Source organism: Tribolium madens, unplaced genomic scaffold (assembly GCF_015345945.1).
Source record: "Tribolium madens isolate multiple individuals breed KSU strain unplaced genomic scaffold, Tmad_KSU_1.1 Scaffold_91;HRSCAF=231;Tcas5.2_LG7, whole genome shotgun sequence".
Taxonomy (NCBI): Eukaryota; Metazoa; Arthropoda; class Insecta; order Coleoptera; family Tenebrionidae; genus Tribolium; species Tribolium madens.
The window spans coordinates 17,763,959-17,789,425 of record NW_025401063.1 but is presented as its reverse complement, the minus strand read 5'-3'; the positions used below and the strand labels follow the sequence as shown (position 1 = coordinate 17,789,425).

The 25,467-nt window shown below is 31.8% G+C and overlaps 6 protein-coding genes across 6 annotated transcripts; 2 read left to right on the top strand and 4 right to left on the bottom strand.

Moving 5' to 3' along the window:
- Window positions 1-311: 311 nt before the first annotated feature.
- Window positions 312-7,431, bottom strand: LOC123010697 (protein tamozhennic). The gene is made up of 6 exons (XM_044407772.1): window positions 7,138-7,431; window positions 6,843-7,021; window positions 6,594-6,793; window positions 6,365-6,544; window positions 5,745-6,314; window positions 312-1,236 (listed from the first exon to the last, which is right to left on the bottom strand). The coding sequence occupies exons 2-6, from the start codon at window positions 6,973-6,975 to the stop codon at window positions 634-636; spliced, it is 1,686 nt and encodes a 561-aa protein (XP_044263707.1). The 5' UTR covers window positions 6,976-7,021; window positions 7,138-7,431; the 3' UTR covers window positions 312-633.
- A 1,141-nt stretch (window positions 7,432-8,572) lies between these two features.
- Window positions 8,573-9,718, top strand: LOC123011434. Its single transcript, XM_044408855.1, has 3 exons — window positions 8,573-8,976; window positions 9,030-9,304; window positions 9,354-9,718. The coding sequence occupies exons 1-3, from the start codon at window positions 8,836-8,838 to the stop codon at window positions 9,505-9,507; spliced, it is 570 nt and encodes a 189-aa protein (XP_044264790.1). The 5' UTR covers window positions 8,573-8,835; the 3' UTR covers window positions 9,508-9,718.
- Window positions 9,491-10,385, bottom strand: LOC123011433 (calcium and integrin-binding protein 1-like). The gene is made up of 5 exons (XM_044408853.1): window positions 10,229-10,385; window positions 10,081-10,180; window positions 9,888-10,035; window positions 9,720-9,841; window positions 9,491-9,672 (listed from the first exon to the last, which is right to left on the bottom strand). Exons 1-5 carry the CDS (start codon window positions 10,321-10,323, stop codon window positions 9,562-9,564), a joined length of 576 nt encoding a protein of 191 aa, XP_044264788.1. The 5' UTR covers window positions 10,324-10,385; the 3' UTR covers window positions 9,491-9,561.
- Window positions 10,386-10,442: 57 nt separating this feature from the next.
- LOC123011432 lies at window positions 10,443-18,391 on the bottom strand. The gene is made up of 5 exons (XM_044408852.1): window positions 17,869-18,391; window positions 16,983-17,559; window positions 16,648-16,932; window positions 14,337-14,572; window positions 10,443-11,330 (listed from the first exon to the last, which is right to left on the bottom strand). Exons 1-5 carry the CDS (start codon window positions 18,176-18,178, stop codon window positions 10,609-10,611), a joined length of 2,130 nt encoding a protein of 709 aa, XP_044264787.1. The 5' UTR covers window positions 18,179-18,391; the 3' UTR covers window positions 10,443-10,608.
- Window positions 18,392-18,542: 151 nt separating this feature from the next.
- Window positions 18,543-21,341, top strand: LOC123012233 (putative leucine-rich repeat-containing protein DDB_G0290503). Its single transcript, XM_044410119.1, has 3 exons — window positions 18,543-18,835; window positions 18,888-19,363; window positions 19,416-21,341. Exons 1-3 carry the CDS (start codon window positions 18,767-18,769, stop codon window positions 21,304-21,306), a joined length of 2,436 nt encoding a protein of 811 aa, XP_044266054.1. The 5' UTR covers window positions 18,543-18,766; the 3' UTR covers window positions 21,307-21,341.
- On the bottom strand, window positions 21,308-25,412 carry LOC123012234 (ATP-dependent RNA helicase DDX24). The gene is made up of 8 exons (XM_044410120.1): window positions 25,216-25,412; window positions 24,783-25,161; window positions 24,634-24,732; window positions 24,426-24,579; window positions 23,879-24,376; window positions 23,610-23,839; window positions 21,657-21,828; window positions 21,308-21,597 (listed from the first exon to the last, which is right to left on the bottom strand). Exons 1-8 carry the CDS (start codon window positions 25,339-25,341, stop codon window positions 21,345-21,347), a joined length of 1,911 nt encoding a protein of 636 aa, XP_044266055.1. The 5' UTR covers window positions 25,342-25,412; the 3' UTR covers window positions 21,308-21,344.
- Between the last annotated feature and the right edge of the window lie 55 nt (window positions 25,413-25,467).

Genomic DNA, 25,467 nt, shown 5'->3' with positions numbered 1-25,467 from the left:
TTAAAAAATATTCACCTTCGTACAAAATGATATATTGTAATACATACTCAACAAATATGGAAAAACATGGATAACTCGAAGTACGTAGTAATTTAGGTTTCAATTAAGGGATGAAACTAAAAATGTAATTCATATACTAATTACTAATATTAATTACAATTCAAAACTATTTGAAATTCTCCCACACAACAGTATCATCGTACTTTTTGTTTAAATTAAATTGGCCTGAAATCAATAGTTACCGAGACTCATAACTTTTCATTCAACAATTCAAGTTAATTTCATGTGTTAATTATAAAAATAAAACACACTTTTCCGTTTGTTGTTTTTTATTTACCGTTATCTGTTAATGCATAGATGACAGATTAAGAAACAAAGATATCTGTTTAGTGTTTACACATACACTAAATAAATTTATTCCAACATGAGTCAACAAACAAGTTACAAAATCAACAATAGTAAGCAGCAATAAATATAGCATTACATTTACAATAAAATTTAAGCGATTCTTGTCATAAAAATAATTTTCATCGAGTTGAAAAGTAAAACATTCCAAAAGCAACATGATTATTTATTCAAAATCGAACTAAAAATTACACAACCCTGTTTTTGCATATTATCACTTCTACCCGATTAAATGTAAGTCGGTGAATTCTTCAAACTAGAATCGCAAGCTTGACAAACCTTGGCATCTTTCGAATTAACCAGCGTACATTTGGAGCACTGTGGCCCCCCGATTTCCATCTGTTGCTCCACATTGCTCCGACTTTTGCTGCACATTTCGCAAATGTCCTTCGACGTCTCATTGTGATAAGTGCACGCCTTGCATTCCCATTTGTAGTTTGTGTTTTTGATATCTTTGCTTCCCTCGTAATTGTTGTTATTGACAGCTTTGTCTCGAACAGTCAATGTTTTCGTCTTGGCCGTTTTCGAGACGTTTGGTTTCTTAATCTCGGATAAATTTTCGTACGAACTGCTTTGCGAGTGCTTCCGAACGTTTTTCCTAATTGGTTCCGGCTCTCCGTCGTATTTTTCTAAAGCTTCGCTGATCTTCAACGGTCGCTCTGTTATTGTCAGGTTGTGCATGGCTTCGTCCAGATTTGTACATTTTGATTTTTTGTGCTCGACGGGCTGACCCAAGATGTCTCCGCGCTCCCCTAAATCTTTCGAGTAGCCTTGACTCTCCAAGTTGCGGTAGACGTAGTCCCAATCTTCGAAATGCGACTCCGGTTTTTCCTAATTCAGAATTATTAATCATTACACAATGGGCTTATTCGCATAGAGCAAAAAAGGTTGCATCACATGATTAATAGTCCATTTCTTAAAGTTTTAATGGGTCAAAATATTCCTCATGCTGTTAAGTATGAAAAATGGCTGTTGTTAATACAAATTAAAACCCATTATTTTAAATTTTAAAACTTGAAACAATGTAGGAGTGATACAGGTGTCCCAGCGAGTTGAAAAAATACATTAATGACCTTTAAATCGTAAAATAAAAAAAAAATGATATAGAACATTGATACTAATCTAATGCATCACCTAAAATTATTTTCAACCATACAGCATGTCCCAAAAATAAGTTACGATACAAAATTGAATTTTTTTAAATGAAACACCGTATGTTTCTTTGCATTTTTGGATGTAGCCTTTTAAAATAATGTTTTTACGCTACACTTTTATTAGTCGATTTCGCTTAGTTTTAGAAATAAGACGTCTTTTTTTACGAAAACGTGCACTTTTTAAAAATTCAATACACAAAAACTAAGACTGCTAGAACAATTTTTTTCTTACTTCTGCAACGAAGAAAGTACAGAATTTAAAGCTGTAGCAATTTTTGGCATTTGTAAAGATTAATAAATTAAGAAGTTTGTTAAAAGTTAAGTACCTTAAAAAAATTAAATGGAACACCCTATTTTTTATTTTTGCATTTAATAAGTTAATAAATTGTCTATCTAAAAAATAAACTTTTAATGTCTAGAATTGATAAATGAAAAAATATTTAACGGATTAGTGAATCCGTTGATTTATCCAGAGATTGTAAAAGTCGTTATAAATACTGAAATTCGAATTAATTTATTGTAAAAATAAAGAATAATGGATTCAGTTTAATACAAATGTAATTATTAAGTGATATTTCTTCCATCTCTTGTGCAACTGTGCACTTTTTGGCTACTGAAACAATAGTAATTATTTTTTTAATGTCTAACGTTAAATACAGTGCGATCAAAAAGTCTTTCTATCAAGTAGGCATCCTAGTTGAGGACGTATGTTGCATGGCAGTTCGTATGTTATCTAGATGTCAAAAAATTATTGTATAAAAATTAATTTGAGCTAATTAAATTGAATTATTCTATGAAACGTCTCAAAACAAACTAAAATAAGATTTTGCTGGTGTTTATTCATAAAAATCGTTCACCACGGTTTCCTGTCATAATTTACATAAAAAATATTTTGACATTTCTTATTTGTCATTGTGATATTTTATCTTCCACAGACATACGTTTTAAATTTCTACGCTTGCTAGATACAGACATTTTGATAGCACTGTATCTTTTTAGTTATTGACTATAAACACCTAAAAGTAAATAAATAAATGCAAAAACAATAAATTGGGTGTACCATTTGAATTTTTTATCGGTTTCTGTCTGTTAAGAGCAATGTTACATGTACAAAAATAGTCCGGTAATTATGGCATAACCTTATTGATTGCTGTAAAATTTTACAATATGTCAGAAAAATGACATATCGATATTGTAAAATTGTAAACTCGCTTGGATTTCAAACTGACATCTGCACCTGTTATGACATTCATTACATCCTAGAATTTTTGGATTTAATTTGTTCCAATTTTTGGCTTATTTGACAGAAACCGATAAAATCCTAAACAAACCTCGGATGTAATAAAGTCATAACAGTCTTAGATGTCTTAAAATTCTTGCTCGCAAACTCGCACGGATTTCAGACTGACATCTGCAGCTGTTATGACATTCATTACATCCTAGGTATGTTAATAGCTATTAAGTTATAGAACTTTTATTAACAAACGACTTATTTTTTTTTATTTTTGAAAATGCAACACATTACAACCTTATAGCTTTGCGGTAGTAAAAAATATTTCTAGATGTCTCAGTTTTTGTGTAATAAATTTTTAAAAAGTGCAAGTTTTCGTCAAAAAAACCGTCTTATTTTTAAAACTAAGCAAAATCAACCAATAAAAGTTAAAAACAGTGTCATAAAAATCTACATCCAAAAACGCTACATACGGTGTTTCATTTAAAAAAACACAAGTTTGTATTGTAACTTATTTTTGAGACACGCTGTATGAAATGAAAATAATTTTAGGCGATGGACTAGATTAGTATGTATCAATGTTCTATATAATTTTTACCTTAAAAAAAAAAGGTCACAAATGAACTTTTTCGACTCGCTGGGACTCCCTGTATATAAAAAATAGTTCTAATTAACTTTTGAAGATGTAGTAATGTATGAAACTTAATCAATGCCTCTTTAAGTTGTTGTTTAGTAGCAAAATTATTGTGGTTTGACAGAAATTTTCCATTAACTTTACTATCAACAAACTTTATCCAAACTTTATTATTAACAAACTAAATTCTTAGTCGTGGAATCAATTCATATATTTTTTTAAATTACCAAATCTCCACTTGAAATAAGTAAAGTGTATACGAGATTTTTTAAATCTCAATTTATAAAATTTCAACACAAAAAAAACTATATAAAGTCTGTTTTCTCTTTAAATGGAAATTACCAAGTCAAAATTTTGGTGAAAAAACTTGTAGCAGCTTGTCTCCATAGCCACAAATGTTGTTTGCCCTTTGTTTTTGTACCCAGAAATTTTGTTAAAAAATTATAGTTATGTTTTCCAATTGAGATGTTGTCAAAATTTTGACTTTTATGAATGTTGTGTGCCTGTTTCGTATCAAAATTTTCTTAGACGATTTTTTGTGTTCACGTTTAACGACATTGTTTTAAAATTAATGCACAAAACCGAAACTGCCAACTTCCTTTATTAAAATTACCATGAATGAATTTATTAGTGGTGCCAACGTTAAGACTGTTTGACATTTCCATTTAAAAAAACAGACTTTCCTCCTAGTTTTTTAATTTAACTTTAAGTATTTTTTTAGCAATTTTTTGTTAAACAGCGTAAAAAAATGTAAGTGTAAAAAAATGCATTAATTAATTTAAGGTATATTTTTTTTAGTTTATAATTTATAATAATTGCTATTAATAAAACACAAACTAAACAATTATAACCACAACACCCAAATATTTCTTTGATTTTTTTTCGTTGCTGAGATCTAAAAGTTACCACACTTTTGTATATTTTTTTTGAATTCTGTAAAGTTTTCAAAATTGGCAATTTTTCACAATTTTAAACTTTCCAAAACTATTTTTTTTAATTTCAACTGAGCTAATTGTTTCCAATTGTTTTATCAAATAACAGTGTATTTTAGGTAAAAGATTGTCCTCCTAATAAACCGCGAGGACCCTTTGAGGCTGAACCCATAAACCACAACAATAAATCTTTTCTACTGTAAACGTCATTTCTTGTTCAACAGCATATTTAGTTTAAAGTGAAGCTTAGTCTTACGTTCAATTGAGTAAGTGACAAATTATTTTAAAAAATTTACAACTTTATACTGTAACTAAAAATTAAATTAAAAATAATTATAATTGATGATTAATTAGCTATTTATTTACCAATATAACAAGTAAATGCCGTTTTAAATGGCAAAATTAAATAAACAATATTATTATTAGAAATACCTAATAAAAACCATCTATTATTAGAAATTAAAATGACCAAATGAGACTATTTAATAAATAACTCTTTAAAATATTGATACTCATTTTTTTAAGTTGTAAATAATAAATTAAATAATTTCATTTCATTTCATTATTAATTTTTATTCAATTCAAACAGGTAGACGTGCTAACTCTTTTAAACTCGTGGCAACGTTTACAAAAAAGGAATATTTAAATTGAAGTATTGAGATGTTTGCAACCAAGATATTGCAATCGCAAAACAATTGTAACAAATTTACAAATTTGTTTTTGCTAATAATTGTTCAGTTCAGTTATTTTACTAAAACAAAATTAATCAATTTTAATTTTTGTGTATTAAAAAAACAATCCTAGCCATTGGAGAACTGTCTACCCTATTAATAAACAAATTATTACCAAAACCAAAGTCCAAAGTTTGTTTGGATTGAATAAAAATGATATGAAATTATTTAATTTGTCAAATGCAACTTTATTAAAAAGAATTAAGCTATCAATAAATTAAAGAGTTATGTTAAATTGCCTCTGGTTAGATTTGGTCATTTTAATGTCTAACAATAAATGGTTTTTATTAGGTATTACTAATAATAATATTGTTTATTTAATTATGCTATTTAAAACGGCATTTACTTGTTATCTTAGTAAATAAATAACATCAAACATTCATTAAAATAATTTTTTAATTTAACTTTTAATTGCGGTATAAAGTTGTAAATTTTTCAAAATATTTTTTATTTATCTACTCAATTGAAAGTAAAATCGGTAACTAAGCTTCACTTCAAACTAAATATACTGTTAAATATGAAATGACGTTTACAAGGGAAAAGATTTATTGTTGTGGTTTATTAGGACAATCTTTTCTACGCTGATTGTACCATAATGCACGCAATTTCCAACAATTTTAATTTCCATAAAGCATAAAAGTGTATTAAATCACTTACCACTACTTTACTGTTCGCAGTCTTTGCCTCATTAATTTTTTTCTCGTGATTACTCAATGAATTCCTATGTACTCGTAAACTATTCGTGGGACGATCAACAGCGTCATACCCCCCATTTTGATGCGAATCTAGTTCTATTAACTGTCCTGTGGGTACCCCATACTCGTACGATGGGGGCTGTTGATTTATGTAACCATTTGTGCAATAATAACCATTGGAGAAAGTAGATTTCACGACATGTGGCGGATATTGCAAGGGCACGGAATAAGGTACATGAGCGTAAGTAGCGTAATTATTTGGACAACAAGTTGAACCGTAAATATAGGGCATGGGGGTAACAGGAACGTGACTATGGGGTGTTACTTGGGAGTACTGAACTACGGGAGGAACTGCTTGGTGACACCTATTATAATCAGAGTTTTGTGCTTGAAACTGCTTCTCGTAATATTGATAATTTAAAGCTCTAATAGATTGTTCTGGAGTACAAAGGTGTGTTTTGCGAAATTCTAAAACTTCCAACCAAGTTATTTTGTATGTGGGTGAAATTTCCTCCCAAATGTGTTTCAAAATCTAAAATAAGAAAAATCAATAAATAATTTACATGTTAATTGTGGAAATACTTGGCACTCTACGTAAGCTATAAGGCAATCTTTAGAAACAGAAGTGACTGTATCAGGACAAATGGGTCCTTCCAGGATCATAACACCATTACTGTAGTTCCTATACCCCATTACTTCAAACATAATTTCTGCTCCAACAAGATTAGCTTCGATTTGATGTTTGTAAAAGCCACAATATGTCTAGAAACACTAATTAAGCGTCTCGAAATTAAAATACCGATTCTAGTACCTTTATTTGTCTATACTCCTTTCGCCACGGCTGTGACAATAAATTTCCGGCATATATTTGAATAGCATTCCAACCTGTAGCTGCTTTATATCCGCTGAAATCCCGTTTAGTGGTTGCAGAGCGATACAAGACGTCTCCAGTCTCTCGTAAAACAAACTTCTGTGAGTCTGACGCCATACACAAATATTCTCGAATACAATCTACAAATCACAATTAAAGCAAAACTACTAGAAATCTAAAATCAAGCACCTTCTAAACGCATCCTGTGTTCGAGTTTCTCTGGACTTTCCTCCATTTCCAAGTAACTCAGATGAAGTTGGTCAACTGCTTGCCATACTTCCCTGAGTCTGTCAGTTGAATAATGTACGTCCATAATTACCATATTAGTTAATTTGCACTAATTCTAATGAGCATTTAAAGGGAAAAACCTAAAATTGTAAGAAAGATCGACAAGAGGACTGCTTGCAACATAATGGTTCAAAAGTGAAAATAGTTCATTTTAATTGGTAGAAAATCGCACTATTGAAAAATTAATGTGATTTACCTTTGAGAAAATTGCCACAAAGCGTCTTTTTGTTAAATGGATTGATTAATAAACTTTGACAGATAACTAACCTAATTTCAACAACCAAAATAAACTAGCGATGACTAAAGGTGCCTTCACGTGAGTCATTGCGCAGTTCTCCGGAAGGCGGGGATTACGATAACTTTTTTTGTTAGTGATTAGTAACGCAGAAATGCTCATGAAACTAATTTCTAATTAATCATTTAATTGCTAAAATTATAGGATTTTTTAAATGTGTTAGTCTAAAGGGCTGTTTACACGGCACATAATGGTCAAGTTAAAAAAAAAACATTTTCAGTTCAGGACACTTTCAATTTTATAAATTTTTTAATTATTGTATTATTATACAGAATGTTTCACGTAATTTTACGAGGCCTACGCCTGTAATACATATTCCGATACGAACTCGATTACAAATTTTGAAAAATTGGATAATCTTCTTTAGTTTGTTCACCCCTTTCAAAAATCACAACGTTTTTAGTTAATTAGTGATTAAGATAGATAAACTAGAATCATATTCATGTCGTCTCTTGATAAAACAAATGATAATTGTGTCTGAGAAACTGCAGTTTATGATTATTAATGAAACAGTGATTAGTTTGACAACTACTGTCATCGGTTTCCAAAAATTGAATAACTAAATGTGTATTTTTTGTATCTAGTGTTTTGTGACTTTTGTATATCTGGGTGCGTACGTGCGTACATTAGGCGCAAGCCTCGTAAAGTTGTGTGAAACACTCTGTATTATGTAATTAAACTTGGTCTTTTAAAAATCATCAAAACATATAGATGACAAATAGTATAGTATGTATATTAAAAAACAAGTTTTATAAGGGTTGATTTGGAGCACGAATCCCAAGTTAGAAAACGAGCCGTAGGCGAGTTTTCTATGGGATGAGTGCTGCAAAGTCATTATTACACGAGTATTTTATCCTATTTTTTCTAATTTGCGCCCCCTATTTTCTTATTTTAATTAAAAATAAAATAAATTTTTGTTGTCTAGAGAATTTTGTGTTAGTTGGTATCGGTTGGTAACACTCGGCGCCCACCTGATTTTTTGAATCATTTCTGCCGTCTGTCATTAAAAGTAAAATTCACAAATTATTAGTTATTAGTGTTACAACATAATAATAATAAATAAAATATGAGCCAACAGAATTTAGTTTGCACTCCGCCCGAAATTCGCGAAATTGTCGAAGCAACAACGCAAAATTTGTTACCTGACAAGTCAGAAGCGGCATACAAAAACTAAATAACCCTAAATTCATTAAAGTACAGTGCGCTTTTATAGATATACTCTTTTTCATATTAATGTGCATCAAGCAGGTTGTAGAAGTCTAAATGAATCTTTAATTTACAAAAAGTTTCATTAATGTCATTCAAAACAAATTTAATCACATCAATATTGACAAAAATCTTTATGTTTTCTATCCTATGTTGATTACGTTGTTAAGTTTAACTATTTTTTGCTACATGGGGTACACATTTATTTGAAAAAATAATTCTTAGGGAATATTGAGTTTAGGATTGTTTGAATTTTCGCATGGTTACCACCTTAGATAAACGACTCCTACTGATAATAGACGTTAATAAACGTATTATAAATGCAAATTAGAAAAAAGTCATTTTGACAAAACATTTTCTCGCATTTTCAAAATTGACAGTGTAATTTCCAAAATGAATCCCACCCATTACCCCCCTGCCATAACCCCCGGCTTCATGGGTGTGAGTCCGCCCCATCCGAGTACCTACAACAACCCAAATGGTAGCATGTCTTACTTCCAAAACTACAGAAATGAGCATTTATCCAGAATGCATGTGAAGCTTTTCCCTTTTTCTTTGTAATTTTTGTAGTAGCATAACTTTTCCAGTCTCTTCCTTATGAATGGGGCGATATACATATTCAATACACCCCTAAAGCCGACATAGCTCTATTAAACAAAGCCAACAATTTGGATAAATTCATAAGGATGCCCCAGTCGCGCTTCACGATGTTGGATGTGGGGCGACAAAAGGAAATTGATGACTTTTACATGTCTTGTCAGCTGCATCGTGATCAGTACAAAGACCAAATGGGCAAACTCCATCCTTTGGATTATTTCAAAACTACAGATTTTACTTATCAGTGTGCACCAGATCCCACAACGTGAGTTCACTTCTAGTAATGACACTAAAATTTAATTTCATTGTTTTAGGAAATATCTGCAAAGTCCTCGATTTTATGTCAAATATAAAAGTCCACAAGTTCTCCCTCTCACTTTGGAGCGAAGTTATAAAAGTCCTTTATTGCCAGATCGGGCTCTCACCGGACGCTATGACCCAATTAGCGATATTAAGTACAAAAGATAACGTTTTATTATTTTTGTGTGTAGGTACAAAAATGGAACAATGTTAAAAATGTGATTAAAACGCAAATCGGAAAGAATGCGGAAACTCTGACATTTTTCCGACTGCGTGTTCGAATTCCAATTGCCCAATCGTGCCGTTCGATTCCAAGTCCATTTCTTTCAACAACTGCAACTAAATGTAAACAAAACAATAAAAAAAATGTTGCAAAATACCACTTGCACAATATGTTTTTGATCGTTTTTGTCAATCCGATTGCCGCTATTTTGCCAGTCTGTTAACCTGTCCATGACCATCATCAAATCCCTTTCACCCACAGCGCCATCTTCGTCATAATCTGAAAAACAGGGTAAATCCCCCGTTTTAAAAAACAAAAAACTTACCAAAAATACGGAATGCCCACGCCGCTTTCACTTTATCGGGACATTTTTGCGACATCACTGAACACAAATCCAGGATATCTTCGAATGATAATTTCCCGTCTTTTTCGGACGAAAACACTTTGTATATCCTATCTCGAAACGGATTATACTGAAAACAATATTGTTGACACACATTTTGAAAATTATTATTTACCTTGAGCTGCGGAAAAGCCAACTCCACTTGATTTACAGAGTAGCGGTGATGGAAATTTTGAAGGGTTTCGGTACCAAAATTTGAAAAAATTTTGTATAATCTTGTCAAAAAAATTCATTATTAAAAAATTAGATAAACCGCTATTTACCTTAAAATTTCAGCTTTACTTAAGTAGGTCAACATCGAATATTCATCTAAAATATCTTCGGTTAACAATGCAAAACTACTTGTTGCCGATCCCATTGTTACCACTTTTGTGATAAAAACTTTTCTTACTCAATTTTATAATGTTTGAGATTAGATAAGGTCGATAATAATTGTGATTTCCTCTACCGATGACTAAATGTTTGTAAAAAACGTAATAAAAACAATTCAAACTTTATTTATTTAAAACTTACAAAGTAGTAAACATAAGGTCGCAGACTAAAACATGACATTTTATCAGTTAAAAACATTATCCTATCCAAACCCTACGTAACGTGCATCCAATTATTGCACTGGATATCCGAAAAAAAGACCTTAAATCAACTACGAATCTTTTTCATCAAAAGAAATGACTTTTTTTATTCTTTCGATCCTATTGCTACTCAGGAACCTCGTTTTAGGTCCTGGAACTTCCCTTCTCTTCTCTATATTTTCACTATTCGACCTGTCATGCAAAATATTTTCTTTATCCGAAACTTCATCTTTCTTCAACCCGTTAAACTCCTCAATCCCTATATATCCCTGAGGCTTCTGATTCTTTATCCTATTCTTCACATACTCGTTCACAATCTCATCCACAGTCTTCCCCTTCACCACCGCATACGAATGATGACGGGCAATCCTGAACATTTTTTCCGTCGTTCTTCCCTCAAATTTCAACCCCGGTAAAAACTTTCGCGTCACGCGAGCCAAAACTGACGCGAAAACTTTATATTGAGGATGAGTGGGGGTCACGTTTTGCAATCTCAAAGATTCGTAAACTGCCCACTGAAGTTTCTTCTTGTGCTGATCACTCAATTCTTCCGATTTTGAGGAGTTTAGTTTCGATGTTGTGTCGCTTAAAGATCGATTAAAGCTTGGTTTTTGGTCCGGTTTTGATACATTTAGCGAAGAACTTCGAGGTAGTTTCGAGGGATTGCCTTCGTCGAAATCGATGCGTTTCCGTTTGCCAGTTTTAAATGGCGATTTTTTGGGAGAGTGTTTTAACGGAGATGAGAATAATGCTCTTTTTGTAGATTTCTTTTCGATGGGACCGCTGAATGACCCTGTAATGCGTATTTACACAATGAATTTAAAAAATAAATAAAACGTGTCAAGCACCTACATACGTGTTAAAATAGCTATTTGTGCAATGAGATATGAAATGTATTATTTTTCCGTATTAAGCATGAAATTTTAAAACATGCCGTATACGGAAAAAATACAGGATGTTCCGTCTAAACCCCACATTAAAAGTATTGGGGGTTCGAATAATCATATTTATTTGAAAATTGGTACATAGCCATAAGCCATTAAGTCTTCCTAATTGAAAATATTTTCAAGATGGCGGCACTTCCGGTTATACCAGAAGTCGGTCTCTACTTTTTTATTTTAAATGGAAAGGTAAATTTTTTACTGCGTTTTTGGCTTAATCGGTTTATTTGAAGGGAATTTTTATCAGCGTTCCCTATACTTAAATTTAGCCGTTTTTGAAATATTTGGAGTTTTTCAAATATTTTTGGATCTGCACCTTCCATTTTAAAAATCGGTAACTCTGCTATTTTTTAAAGAAAGAGAAAGTTTAGATCTTTCTTCCGGTGTTTCCAGATTTTGAAAAAAAAATTAACAAACCCTAAAATTTTAAGGTTACTTTTATAATAATTCAACACCCATAACTCAAATTTTCCAAATAAAATACCCCAATTTTTATTTTACTAAATGGAAGAGAATTTATTTCTGCATCGATCTGTATTAACATTCCCTATACCTAAATTTAATAATTTTTAAGTTATGGTGACTTTTTGTTAAGACTGCCGAAAATCCCGTTTTCGCATAGTTTGCTATGGAAATAAAAAATGTCAAAATTGTTTCTCAATAAACGTCAACAGTGACTTATTATTTGACAAATAGTGCCAAAATATGTAATCAAAGCTACTCAAACTTAGATTTAATTAATTTATTTTGTATTTATGGAGAGTGTAACAACATTATGATGTCGTTCATTAAACAAAAATAAACTTTTCTCTCTTGTTAGCTTTAAATAATAATCGCATGGTAGAACCTATCAATAATAATTAAGTTTGCATAACTTTGATTCTCCATATTTTGGCACTATTTGTCAAATAGTAATTTACTGTTGACGTTTGTTTAGAGAAAATTTTGACATTTTTGTTTTCCATAGCAAACTATGTGAAAACGGGTGTGGCTAGTAATAAATTTTCTGTAGTCATAACAAAAAGTCCATAATTTGAAAATTATTAAATTTAGGTATAGGGAATGTTAATACAGATCAATGCACAATTAAATTCTCTTCTATTTAGTAAAATAAAAAATGGGGTATTCCATTTGAAAAAACTGAGTTATGAGTATTTGGATTATTACAAAAATAACCTTAAAATTTTGGGATGTGTTATTTTTTTCTTCAAAATTTGAAAACACCAGAAAAAGAATCTGAGCCTTCTCTTTCAAACGCCAAAAAAACGAATTCAAAATATTAAAAAATGGATGAGTTACCGATTTTTAAAGTGAAAGGTACAGATCCAAAAATTTTTGAAAACTCTAAATATTTCAAAAACGTCTAAATTTAGGAATAGAGTAAGCTGATGAAAACTTCCTTAAAATGACCCGATTAATCCAGAAACGCAGTAAAAAATATACCTTGACATTTAAAATAAGAAAGTTGAGACCAACTTCTGGTATAACCGGAAGTGCCGCCATCTTAAAAATATTTTCATTTAAGAGGACTTAATGGTTTATGGCTATGTACCAATTTTCAAATAAATACGATTATTCAAACTCCCAATACTTCTAATGTGGGGTTTAGACGGAACATCCTGTATATTTCCTACGAATTACACACATGGTTTATTCTACTAGAGTTTGAAAAACTTTATAAATTTTATAATAAAAAATACATATTTAGAAACAAATTGTAAATGCGATCGAAATGTTTGCGTTCGTTACTATACAGAGTGCGCCAGAACTCGCGCCCCAGAGAAAAACGCCATATAAGGTAAAATACCAGGAACATAGAAAAAATGTTAAAAAAATTTTATCTATAAAAATTTCGAAGTTATGAGGGTGTAAAATTTGCACTTTGACTCTATTTATTTCTGTTGGAAAAATAATTTTCCAAGTTTTTTTGCTATAGGCTGTTAAAAGAGGAAACAAGGAAGTTGTATCCTAAATTGTAACTCTGTTCCTGTTCAATGGGCTTTTATTGGCAAAATTTTTGTCCCTTTACTAAATAATTGTAAAAAAAACATATACAAGATCATCAGTATCATTAAATAGATATAAAAAAATGTCAAATGTCAGAAAGTAAATGTCAAAATTTTTTGGGGGATAGAATTTTTTTAAACATTTTTTTCATGTTCCTGGTATCTTACTTGAAAATTTTCTCTGGGGCGCGAGTTCTGGAGCACCCTGTAGAGAAATAACTTTGTAAAAAAAAACAAAATGTGTGAAAGCGAGAAAAAAGTTCGTGGAGAAGATTTTATTAAAAAGTCTGATTCAAGCGAAGCGTCTGATGTAAAAGAATCGGGTGCATTGGCGGTTCAATCTTTATTACCTGTGAAGTCCAAAGGAAAGTATGAAAATGCTTATTGTCAATTTCACAACTGGTGGAACGAAAAAAGAGTAAAGATGATCAATGAGTGTTGGTTCATGGAAATCAAGCAATGTGGCCGAAGGATATATCGAGAACTCAATTGGACATAAGTTGGAAGTAGCAGCAAAAATATTGGAAAAGAAAGAAGAGGTTTACGTAAATAGTAGCTCTGTTTCTAATTTGAGTAAGGCTTGTGCTGGAGTTTCATTTAGAAATTGTGACAATGTTACTGTTAATATTTATAATACAGATGAAAAATAGTCATGTAGAATTTCAATAAATGGATTTTGAACTTTCCTAACTCAAATTAACATGGAAATATTGAAGTTTTCCAAACTCTAGAAGAAAAATGTATTGATAAAATTGTCTTTTACTTAAAAAAGCAGATAATGTAATTGGAAAGAAAAATTATTAAAAAAATTGTCTCATCAATGAACTGAAATGAAATGAAAAATTTTCTTACCTATATCTCTATCACCACCAAACAGCGACCTCTTGAAGCTCAAAACTGACTGATTCGACGAACAACTGGAAAAACTCGAATTGGAGTTCTCAAACTCCCCCGACATCTGTCTAAATCTCATAGCCAATTTCTTTTTCGCTGAACTACTGGGGGTCATTTTCTTTATTTTAAACGGACTCTTCGACGGTGTTTTCCTCGGGCTTTTTCTCGGACTTTTCTTCATCGAGTTCAATTTTCTAAAATAGTACAGGGTTATTCATAAATATGAAGCAATATTTGAACCTCAAAAATGACGTATAAAATGATATTAATTTAAATAATAACTCGTGTCCTATCTCTACTGATAAGAATTTTACAGCCCTCGGAATGTGGGTATGGAAATTTGATTTTTTTGTAATAACTTTGGAACTATTTGACCAAATATTATAAAATTTGGAACATTTCCCTGTGACAACATACCCTTTAAACTGGTGATCACGAAAACCGGATACATCCACTCAATTTCCGGTTCCAGCAGTTGCAGGTCACATTTTCTGTGTTTTTCCATTTTTTTGCTCTCTTAACACCAATTTTTTATTGCCCAAATAGATAGAGTAATCAATTTCGAATAAAAAACGCATAACCTTTAATACCCCTAAAATGGACCGTTTCAAAGATATTTTAATTTAAACTGAGGACTGCACAACGCTGAAATCAAAAAATAGTGATTTTGAATAAATGATATCCACGGCAACAAATGACCATGATCCCACAAATCGCTGTCAGGCATCTGTCAACTTTGATATTGGACGATTATTAGACAATTAATCGAAAATATTTAATAAAAGAGTTTACTTCAGACTCCAAACAAAATCTACAATAAATCCAAATCGATCTCGTAGCATTTAATTTATAAAAAATTCACAAAAATTTATCGTCAAAGTTAACAGATGCCTGGTAGGGATTTTTGTGACCATGGTCATTGGTTGCCGTGGATACCACTTATTCAAAATCCATATTTTTTGATTTCAGCGTTGTGCAGTCCTCACTTTAAATTAAAATATCTTTGAAACGGTCCATTTTAGGGGTATTAAAGGTTATGCGTTTTTTATTCGAAATTGATTACTCTATCGAGTTGAGCACCGCCTCCTTAATCAAATGGATATTGATCCCGCCTGGGCATTTCGTAAAAAATGCATTGGAGCAGTGATTCCGATTTTTTCTTAGTTACGGGGGTTACCAAGGAAAAACTGAATGATTTTTAATTATTAACGAAAGATAACGCAATTAATAAAAGCGGGGAAGGAAGGATACAACAAAACAAGATACGCCAGAGAGAATTGATATTATGAGGTTGAACCCTTTAAGCTAAAAAACTGGGTTTGTCAAAAATTTTCCCCAGATTAAAGCGCCAACGGGAATCAGTTGAACTCAAAAAATGCCCAGGCGAGAAAAGGATTATTTCTATGGAGACGGCGATGGATTTGGGCAACAAAAAAATTTGTGTTAAGGAAGCAAAAAAATGGAAAAACACAGAAAATGTGACCTGTAACTGCTGGAACCGGAAATTGAGTGGATGTATTCGGTTTTCGTGATTACCAGTTCAAAGGGTATGTTGTCACAGGGAAATGTTCCAAATTTTATAATATTTGGTCAAATAGTTTCAAAGTTATTACAAAAAAATCAAATTTCCATACCCACATTCCGAGGGCTGTAAAATTCTTATCAGTAGAGATAGGACACGAGTTATTATTTAAATTAACATCATTTTATGGGTCATTTTTGAGCTTCAAATATTGCTTCATATTTATGAATAACCCTGTATATTAAAGAACAAGTTTTATAAGGATTGATTTGAGTGCGCCAATGCCATTATAAAGCGAGTATTTTATGCTATTTTTTTCTAATTTGCGCCCCCTTTTTTCTTATTATAATTAAAAAAAAAATATTTTTGTCGTCTAGAGAAATTTGTGTTAGTTGATATCGGTTGGTAACACTCGGCGCCCACCTGATTTTTTGAATAATTTCTGCCGTCTGTCATTAAAAATAAAATTTACAAATTATTAGTTATTAGTGTTACAACATAATAATAATAAATAAAATATGAGCCAACAGAATTTAGTTTGCACTCCGAACGAAATTCGCGACATTGCCGAAGCAACAACGAAAAATTTGTTACCTGACAAGTCAGAAGCGGCATACAAAAACTAAATAACCCTAAATTCATTAAAGTACAGTGTGCTTTTATAGAGCCATAAACGACTCCTACTGAGAGACGTTAATAAACGTATTATAAACGCAAATTAGAAAAAGTCAATAAAATAAAACATACCTAGCATCGATTAAAATTTGACGAGCACGTGACCCGAGAATTGCCGAACTGCTACTCGTCTGTAAATTCGAGCTGGAAAAAGTGATTCTCCGTCTTGCCAAGTGACTCAAACGCCGCCCTGGCGACTTTGCGCCCCATTTTGGTTTCACCACTTTGCGCTTTTGCAAATTACAAGGATTCGAGTCGAAAATTGTGCAAGAAGATTGGGTTTCGGCACCGATGTAACGTTCGGCGTATTTAAGGCACAAGTGTTCCAAATCTTCGGAAACTTTGCTCCGATTATAACTACAAAAAATTAATTAATTAAAAGAAATAATAATGTAAGCAAAACATACTGAAGACCCAGATGTCTAGCTTTTAAAATTTCAGGCCAGCTCGAGTTAACACAATCCGGCTTATCGTTAATTAACAACGAATTCAATGACTCACTAGTGACCGTACTGGACGTTTTCCAAAACAAATGTTTATTTTCCTGGATTTTATCGAGCATTTCCGTGACGGTGATTTGTGTAATTGTGACACACGGAGGTGGGTGAACTCCATTTAACGAACTTTGAACTTTTCTCAACAATTTTAAATCCTTGACGCAATAATTTTCCTTCGGTGTGTCTTTTGGCGAAATTTTTGATGGCATCACAGATTTTAAAGTCTCTTCTTCTTCGTCGAACAAATCAGGACTGGTGTCAGCAGTTATACGGTTTTCGTAGCTTTTGTGAGGAGTTATTGACGGACGTATGTTTTCTTTATCGCTGAAGATATTTTTACCAATCACAGCTTGGTTTTGGTCATACGTGTTTGTTACATTTGCGAGAACTTTATGTGAAAATGACTTGGTGGGAGTTGTGGTGAAACTGTTGTTGCTTTCTTTGGAACTGTTGAAATTGGAAGAAGTGTCGATGTTTTCTTTGTTTTCTACACACAAACCAAAACAAAATCAAAATTAAGCAATGTAAATGTTACAAACGACTGTTTAGAAATGAAATAGGACTTTTATAGGCCAAAGTTAATTACCAAACTAATGGTTTGAGGACTAATACCACGGAAGTCGTAAAATAACCATTTTCAACATGACAAATATTTGGGTCCCTAAGATTTGTCTTAATTAATGACTACAACGTGTATCATAGTTTGTTTCTTCTACTACTCAAAAAAGTTAATTAGGATGTAAGTATTCCCACTTTTTTGTTAAAAAAAATATTTAAAAATTAATTATGAACTTACCATCGGGGTCCCAAAAGATCTGTGGAACTTGTGGGATTACAAAGGAGGAATCTGAAGGAACAGAATCCTCCAACCCGCTAAAACGTGTTCTAACACTTTCTTGTGAACTATTTATAACAGAATCAAATGATTCTGACCGGCTACAATGATTAATAACAAAAGGTTTTTCCAACAAAGCATCTTCATTTAAATAATCAAGTTCTAAGCTAGCTTTTGCCTTAAAACCACTTTCTGATAAAGAATCAAAATTTGATTCTTGATAATGCGAAATGTAACCACTATCGTTATCCATAATTAAACTATAATCCATATTAATTAATTTAAAAAATCTTTAGTTAACCTAATTGTTGTTAAACTATGTACTTTTGAATAAAAATCACCACAAGCGAATCTAACAATTAAGCAATTAATTTACTTAAATTTTAGCAATTACCACATTGTTGGTTTAGTCACAAATTAGAAACTTTTAGAATTCAAAGAAATTCGTTGCACAATGGGTAAACATGCAGATGCGACACCAACCCATAAAACCAGAACGGCTGACGAGTGCAACGTAAAATATTGGTATCTTTGTCTAACTGTCGGGCATGTATATGTCCATCTCACTTTTTTTAATGTTAAAAAAAAGTTTCTCACAAGGCGCATGTCACAAAACGTCACCAAAAATTTGCATTTGAATTAAATTTTCACTGTTTAAAAAGCCATTAAATTTAGTTAGCACTTTTTTTGAATAAAACTGCATCGGAGTCATGCAGTTGTACCTACATTTCTCATTTTTATTACAAAAAAGTAAATATTTTCTTGGTTTGGTTTTGGTAGATGTCGCTGCGATCACTTAACCTCAACATTTTGTTTATGGTCCCTAAATTTGAAAGCTTAAATTTTTGCATTAAAAATCATGGAAGGTGACAAAATTGACATTTATGACAATTTGCTAAACGTCGACTTATCTGAGGAAGTTGATAAAGTATGAAACCACATTATTGTAAATCCTAACCTATTATTGGATTTTATTTCAGCTACATCAACAAAATAATCAACTTCTCGATCATATAAAGTCGTTAGAGACTGATATTGAAAAGCTATGTGCGCAAATATCAGAAATGAAAAAGACGCAAGATAATTTATCAAAAAATATATCTGAACTGTTCAAAACCGCCAAAACTGAAATTGAGAGAAAAGACAGGATTATCAGTGATTTGAGAGCAGAGTTGGATCGCTTTAAGTGTATGAAAAAGAGCAGTTTTTCTCTGAAACGTGAAAGAGGTCCAAGTCCAAGTGTGCATAAGTTTTTTGAAGAACCAGCTGCAAAAAAAATTAGAACTGAGCGTGATGAAAACTACAAAAAGGAGAAGAGGCCAAGAAGTCGCTCGCGGTCTAGAGACAGGTCTAAGCATTCTCATAAAGAAAAGATTAGAGATGAAAATAGGAAAGACCATAAAAGTGACCATTATGATAAACATAATCGAGACACACATAAGAAGCACTTTATCAGGTATAATTTCATTTTCGAGATAAAAATAGTTTAAACACTTTTAATTTTATAGCGAAAGTCATCACAAAAGGCAACATAGTAATAAGATGAACTCTGAAAGTACAGAAAAAAGAAAGGAAGACAAAGATACAAAAAGTACAGAAAATGAGAAAGTAATAAATGATGAGCAAAGTACTGTTAACAAAAAGCTGTGTGATAGGCAAGAAAAGAAATTAGAGGAAAATAATAATAAAACCTTAATAGTAAGAATTGATAAACCGCCTGGTTTTGGATTGGGAGCTAAAGTAGAAATGATGACGAAGAACAATGAGAATCAAGCAAAAGAAACTAAGAAAGAAGAAAGTCAAAAAACCGTAAAAGATCTAAATGATGTAGAAGAGAAAAACAAGGATAATAAGGAAGAAAAGAAGACAGAAGAAAGTGCTAAACGGAATATAACTGAAAAAAATGACAAAAACTGTGCATTTGATGTGAACGTAATAAAATCAAAAAACAAGACAAACAATCCGAAAATTGAAGAAAAAACTGAAAGTGAATTGAAAGTGCCCGATAAAGTGGAAATGGGATTGAAGAAAAATGATAATCAAATAAAAGAAACCAAGATAGAAGAGAATAACAAAAATACAGATGAGAAAAACAGGGATAATAAACAAGAAAATAAGGTGGAAGAAAATTTTAACAAGGATTTAAATGAAAAACGTGACAAAAACGGTGTATTTGGTGTGGATGTAATAAAGTCAAAGTGCAAAACAAATAAACCGAAAATTGGAGAAAAGTCTGAAAGTGAGTTAAAAGTTGCAGATGATGTAGAAATGCAAACAGAGAGTCACAGAGAAGAAACAAAGAAAGAAAATTGCAATAATACACAAAGTGCAGAGGAGCAAAAAAATAACTTGAATGAAATTAAGAAAAACTTCACTGCAAATGTTAATAAAAATGTAGAAGTAAAAAAATTAAAAATCAAAGCAAATAAACCGAAAATTGAAGATGTAACCATTAAATTAAAACAAAAATTGGGTGGAGAGGCACGCAATTCTGACTTTAATGTTGTTTCTTGTGTTATCAATGACTTAAACATTAGTAATGAATCTATAGATGAAAAAACAGATGTGTTGAATAAGCCTGCAACATTGGAAATTATAGATAAAACTGTGATTACAAAAGAAGTGAACAATACTCAAACGGACAAGAAAGAAATTGAAGATTCTAACAAAAATGACTTGGTTTTAAAAACTAATAATTGTGAAAATATAGTGGACTTAACTTTAGACGAAACTGACAAGGAAGAGCTACCTAAAGATAAAAAATCTGAGTGTAAGAAAATTACAGAAAAGCCCAAAATTGTAGCAGCTTCAAAGAAAATTAAAGACAGTGTTTCTAAAAAGGAAAAAAAGTATTCCAGTAACAAGAAAGAAAAAGTGTCAGAAACGCCGAAAGACACTGTCCCCAAAAAAGAAATAAAAGAAAAAAGGCTTTCCGGTGGCAAGAAAGAAAAAACAGAAGAAATACCGGAATCGAGTCGCATTTTAAGAAGCGCTGCAAAAAAGAAATCTAGTGAAGAAAATCAAATACAAGAAAAGAGTCCTACAAAATCGTTAACTCCTACAAATTTATTCGACTGTAGTGTAAACCTAACTCACGAAGGGGAAATACCCACTCTTCACATATCAGACCCTGAAAACCCCCAAAACGACATGATTTTAAACAAGGAACAGTGTACGTCTACGACTACTTCAACACCAATCAGGCCAACAGCTTTAGAAATGCAATTTTTGGAAGACTTGAATCTTTCCTTGGGTGAGAATAAAGTGACGGAAGCAAATAAAAATAGTACTGAAATTGACTCAAGTAACAATGAACTAAACACTCTCAGTGAACAGAAAACTCCCAATACGTCTTCCGCGAAGAAACGGCGCAGGGTTGTTGTTACCATGATTGATTAGTTTTCGTTTTATTCTAATAAAACATTTATTTTGAATTTTTAACATTTTTTTTTTGGTTTATAAAGCCGTATACGTTTTTTCTCCTTCAATCCTCTCTCAACAGATTTTTTGACAGTTTGCAAAGCTGATTCGTTCTCCAAATTTGGGGAAAATTCACCGAAATTAAGCGGATACTTTCCACTAAATCCTTTCGGAAAAATGGGTTTGGTAAGTAATGCCGTTAACTGTTTTCTCCTAACATCTGCTAGTTTTTTCTGCGTCGAAATTTCATCAGAATCGAATTTTTTCGAACTGTTTTTTATTAAGGAAAAAGTTAATTACTTAATAGTTTTTGTTTTTTTTAAGGATACAAATCATCGACGATAATATCCATCTCTTTCGCTGCTTTACGTAACCAGCCTTCTTCTGAATTTCCCTTTCGTATTTGCAATTCCAATTTGTCCAATTCTCGTGCTAAATTCACTCGTTGTTTGACGGCTTTTAAGTACTCTTCCTGTACCGGAAAAATCGGCAAATCTTCACCTATAACAAATTTGAAAATTACACAGGGCGACAAAAAATCATTTATATATCATTTTGGTCTCAGTGAGACAAATCAAATGCACTAAAAAAATTCAAAAAGTCCACACACTTTGAACTAAATATTTTTTTTCTAATTTAAATGAATTTAAAATACTTTAACTTTAAAAAATCATTACTCAATAACTATTAGGCCGATTTTCTTCAAATAAAGACCATTGTAAAGGGATGGATGAAATTGAATATTCGCAAACTTTTCTTCGAACAGTGTTCGAAGTAATCTAAGAAAAACCCTACGAGTATTTTTTTTTCTTCGTCACCATCGTGTAGAGCATCTTTTTATTAATAAGAATCCATATTTTTAAAATAATATACCGAGTAGTTTTTAAGATATGATTTTTTGAAGTTAAGGTTTGCTATTCAGGTATTGCGCCATATAGGAGAAATGCATGTTAATCTTACTTTAAATTGCATTTTTATAAAAGTATTTGTTTTAAGGCTCTTCTTTTGCTTAAAAATGGTCAATTGCACCTTCTTTGTTCTAATTAGAATAAACAAAAACTGTTTCTTTACTTAAAACAAACAAAGGGTACCTGCGTACTAATTAAAGCAAATAAAGAGTTTTTTTGTTCTAAAAATGATCACTGATCATTGAGCAAAAAGGATTTAGAAGTTTAAAACAGTAGCTTTAAATATCAGAACAAATCTTTTTCAAATTAAATCACTTTCCATTCAGATTCCAACTTGTTCACTTTGTTCTGTCTTTCAGAACTTTTTTTTTTGAAAATGTTCTCAGTAAATGCTTTCTTATCACTTTCTACTGATGTTGAATGCAATAAGTTAGTTGCTTCGTGTGCAACTGTTATCACATCATCTACTACACCTACAAGCTAACTGAAGCTAATCGTACCAACAAAATAAATCAGGTGGCTTATTGCATTTAACATCACTCGAAAGTGATGAGAAAGCATTTGCTCAGAACATTTTCCAAAAAAGTTCAGAAAGCTAGAACAAAGTGAACAAGTCGAAATCTGAATGAAAAGTGATTTGATTTGAATAAGATTTGCCCTTATATTTAAGACTTTTACCACAAAAAAACTCCTTATTTGTTTTAATTAGTATGCAGGTACTCTTTATTTGTTTTAAGTAAACAAACAGTTTTTGTTTATTCTAATTAGAACAAAGAAGGTGCAATTGACAATTTTTAAGCAAAAGAAGAGTCTTAAAACAAATACTTTCATAAAAATGCAATTTTAAGTAAGATTAACATGCATTTCTCCCATATGGAGCAATGCTTGATTAGCAAACCTTAACTTCAAAAAACCATATCTTGAAAACTACTCGGTATATTCTTTTGAAAATTTGAATTACAACTAATAAAGAGATGCTCTACACGATGGTAATGATGAAAAAAATTACTTGTAGGGTTTTTCTTAGATTATTTCGATTTACTTCGAACTTCTTGGAACACTGTTCGAAGAAAATTTTGCCAATATTCTATTTCAAATTTGATATCATTCTTTAGAATGGTCTTTATTTGAAGGAAATCGGCCTAATAGTTATTGAGTAATAATTTTTTAAAGTTAAAGTATTTTAAATCCATTTAAATTGGAAAAAAATATTTAGTTCAAAGTGTGTGGACTTTTTGAAATTTTTTTAGTGCATTTGATTTGTCTCACTGAGACGAACAAAATGATATAAAATTTGTCAAGTTGTCACGACATGACTTTTTTTGTCGCCCTGTGTTATATTATAACAATAATTGAATTTCATTGTGCTCTTACTTTTATTCAAAGTTTTGCAGATTTTTATGTAATTCTGTATTTCAGAAGGCTCCATTAAAACTACAGTGAGGCCTTGCTGAGTCGCACGAGCTGTACGGCCAGACCTATGAACATAACTTTCACTTGTTCTGGGTGTCTGGTAGTGCAAAACATGCTCGATTTTAGGAATATCTAGTCCTCGAGCTGCTACATCAGTGGCCACCAAAATGCCATGCTCGTCGTCCCTAAAACTGAAAAAACAATATTAAACCACAACGAGCATTTTTTACCGTTCCAAATTTTTCAAACGTTGTCTCTGTTGCATTGAAGCATGAAGAGGCAAAGGCTTACACCCCAAAATGCTCAACAAGTTCGCCAATCGTCGCACACACCCGATTGAATTACAAAAAATCAAAGTCCTGCCCGGATGCTTTTGCAAAAAATAATAAACGTAATAGTCCTTTTCCTCAATCCCGCAACTAATTCGACTTTCAGTTAAAGTTGCCGGTGTGTTTCCACCCTGACTTATATCCACAATTTTCGGATTTTTTATACCTAAATCGCTCATAATCTTACTAAGTTTTTGTTGCGGAGTCATTTTAGAAACTTTTGATTTATTGAACCGGTATTTTGGTAAATCGTGTACTAAAGTGAGTGTTGCAGAAAAGACAAAATTCTGTCTTTGCTTGGCTTTTGTTTTATCAAGATTGAGTCGTTCTAAAATGTTGTGTAATTCCTCAAAGTGGCCTCTTTCCAACATTCGGTCAGTTTCGTCAATTGCAAAATATCTAAAAATTTAATTAAGTAAACGAGCACGAAAGTTACGACATTACAAACTTGATATCATTTATTTGTGATAAATGTTCATTGCCTTGTTGGATTAATTCCCACAAACGGCCTGGAGTTGCAACAACAATTTCTGGGCTTTTATTCAAAATTCGTTCTTGTTTCACTGCAGCCATGCCACCGACCACCACCGCAATATTTATATCTTTAGAAAATTATTTTATTTATTAATATTAAAAAAATATACGTCGTAAAATACCTGTAAATTTCACAATTGCTTTTAAATGATCTCTCACTTGTACCGCCAGTTCCCTCGTTGGTGTCAAAATTAACGCATACAAATTTTTATTTGGATTTCCTACAATCATTTGCAATTAACGAAAAGTACTCCAATTGTGTATCAAATACCCTCATTTTTACATTTTTCATTTAAAATTCCTGCCACAATTGGCAAACCAAATGCTAGTGTTTTGCCACTTCCCGTTTCAGCAGCTCCTAAAATGTCTCTTCGCCCCAAAATTGCAGCAGGTAACGACAGCGACTGAATCAACGTTGGTTCTTGAAAACCTTGCAAAACAAGCGCCTTAATAATTAAATCAGGCAACCCAAAGTTACTCCAAACTAAATAACTGTCTGTTGTCTCAATTTTATCGTTAATTTCAACCTGAGTTTCTACACTACTGCCTTGTTTTGAGGGTGTTAAACCAGATATTTTGCTCACAGAAGACAATTTACGTTTTTTCTTCGCCGGTTTTTCTATATCGATAGAGTTTTTACGGACTTGGGCCTAAAATAAGACCAAAGTTCTTTATTTTACAAGCAAAATGTTGGATAAATTTACCTTTTTACATGGTTTTTCATTCATCAAATCATAATCTGTACATTCTTCGAAAGCAATTAAACCTTCGGCGTTTAAATTAGGATCTTCAACGGGGACGGGTTTCCAATTTATTTTGTTTTTAAACATTTTCGATTAATAATTTAAAAAAATAATTTGTAACTCTAACCACACTTTTCAAACATGCGATATAAACATAACCTAAATAACCACCAATACCAACTGTGAGTTTATAGAATTTGGGTTGTCACACCT

Bases quoted from the DNA above. Each gene is read 5' to 3' on its own strand.
- LOC123011434 (XM_044408855.1), top strand. From the start codon at position 8,836: ATGAATCCCACCCATTACCCCCCTGCCATAACCCCCGGCTTCATGGGT. The intron at 8,977-9,029 runs GTGAAGCTTTTC...TAACTTTTCCAG, and splicing joins AGCATTTATCCAGAATGCAT to TCTCTTCCTTATGAATGGGG. The intron at 9,305-9,353 runs GTGAGTTCACTT...TCATTGTTTTAG, and splicing joins TGTGCACCAGATCCCACAAC to GAAATATCTGCAAAGTCCTC.
- LOC123011432 (XM_044408852.1), bottom strand. From the start codon at position 18,178: ATGGATTATAGTTTAATTATGGATAACGATAGTGGTTACATTTCGCAT. The intron at 17,560-17,868 runs GTAAGTTCATAA...GTTTGTGTGTAG, and splicing joins GATCTTTTGGGACCCCGATG to AAAACAAAGAAAACATCGAC. The intron at 16,933-16,982 runs GTATGTTTTGCT...AATTTTTTGTAG, and splicing joins GCTAGACATCTGGGTCTTCA to TTATAATCGGAGCAAAGTTT.
- LOC123011433 (XM_044408853.1), bottom strand. From the start codon at position 10,323: ATGGGATCGGCAACAAGTAGTTTTGCATTGTTAACCGAAGATATTTTA. The intron at 10,036-10,080 runs GTAAATAATAAT...TATTGTTTTCAG, and splicing joins TGGCTTTTCCGCAGCTCAAG to TATAATCCGTTTCGAGATAG. The intron at 9,842-9,887 runs GTAAGTTTTTTG...CCTGTTTTTCAG, and splicing joins GTGGGCATTCCGTATTTTTG to ATTATGACGAAGATGGCGCT.
- LOC123012234 (XM_044410120.1), bottom strand. From the start codon at position 25,341: ATGTTTAAAAACAAAATAAATTGGAAACCCGTCCCCGTTGAAGATCCT. The intron at 24,580-24,633 runs GTATTTTACGAC...AATTTTCTAAAG, and splicing joins AGCAATTGTGAAATTTACAG to ATATAAATATTGCGGTGGTG. The intron at 23,840-23,878 runs GTAAAAAATGCT...TTGTTTTTTCAG, and splicing joins CGTTTGAAAAATTTGGAACG to TTTTAGGGACGACGAGCATG.
- LOC123010697 (XM_044407772.1), bottom strand. From the start codon at position 6,975: ATGGTAATTATGGACGTACATTATTCAACTGACAGACTCAGGGAAGTA. The intron at 6,545-6,593 runs GTACTAGAATCG...TAGTGTTTCTAG, and splicing joins AGGAGTATAGACAAATAAAG to ACATATTGTGGCTTTTACAA. The intron at 6,315-6,364 runs GTATTTCCACAA...TTCTTATTTTAG, and splicing joins TAGCTTACGTAGAGTGCCAA to ATTTTGAAACACATTTGGGA.
- LOC123012233 (XM_044410119.1), top strand. From the start codon at position 18,767: ATGGAAGGTGACAAAATTGACATTTATGACAATTTGCTAAACGTCGAC. The intron at 18,836-18,887 runs GTATGAAACCAC...ATTTTATTTCAG, and splicing joins TATCTGAGGAAGTTGATAAA to CTACATCAACAAAATAATCA. The intron at 19,364-19,415 runs GTATAATTTCAT...TTAATTTTATAG, and splicing joins CATAAGAAGCACTTTATCAG to CGAAAGTCATCACAAAAGGC.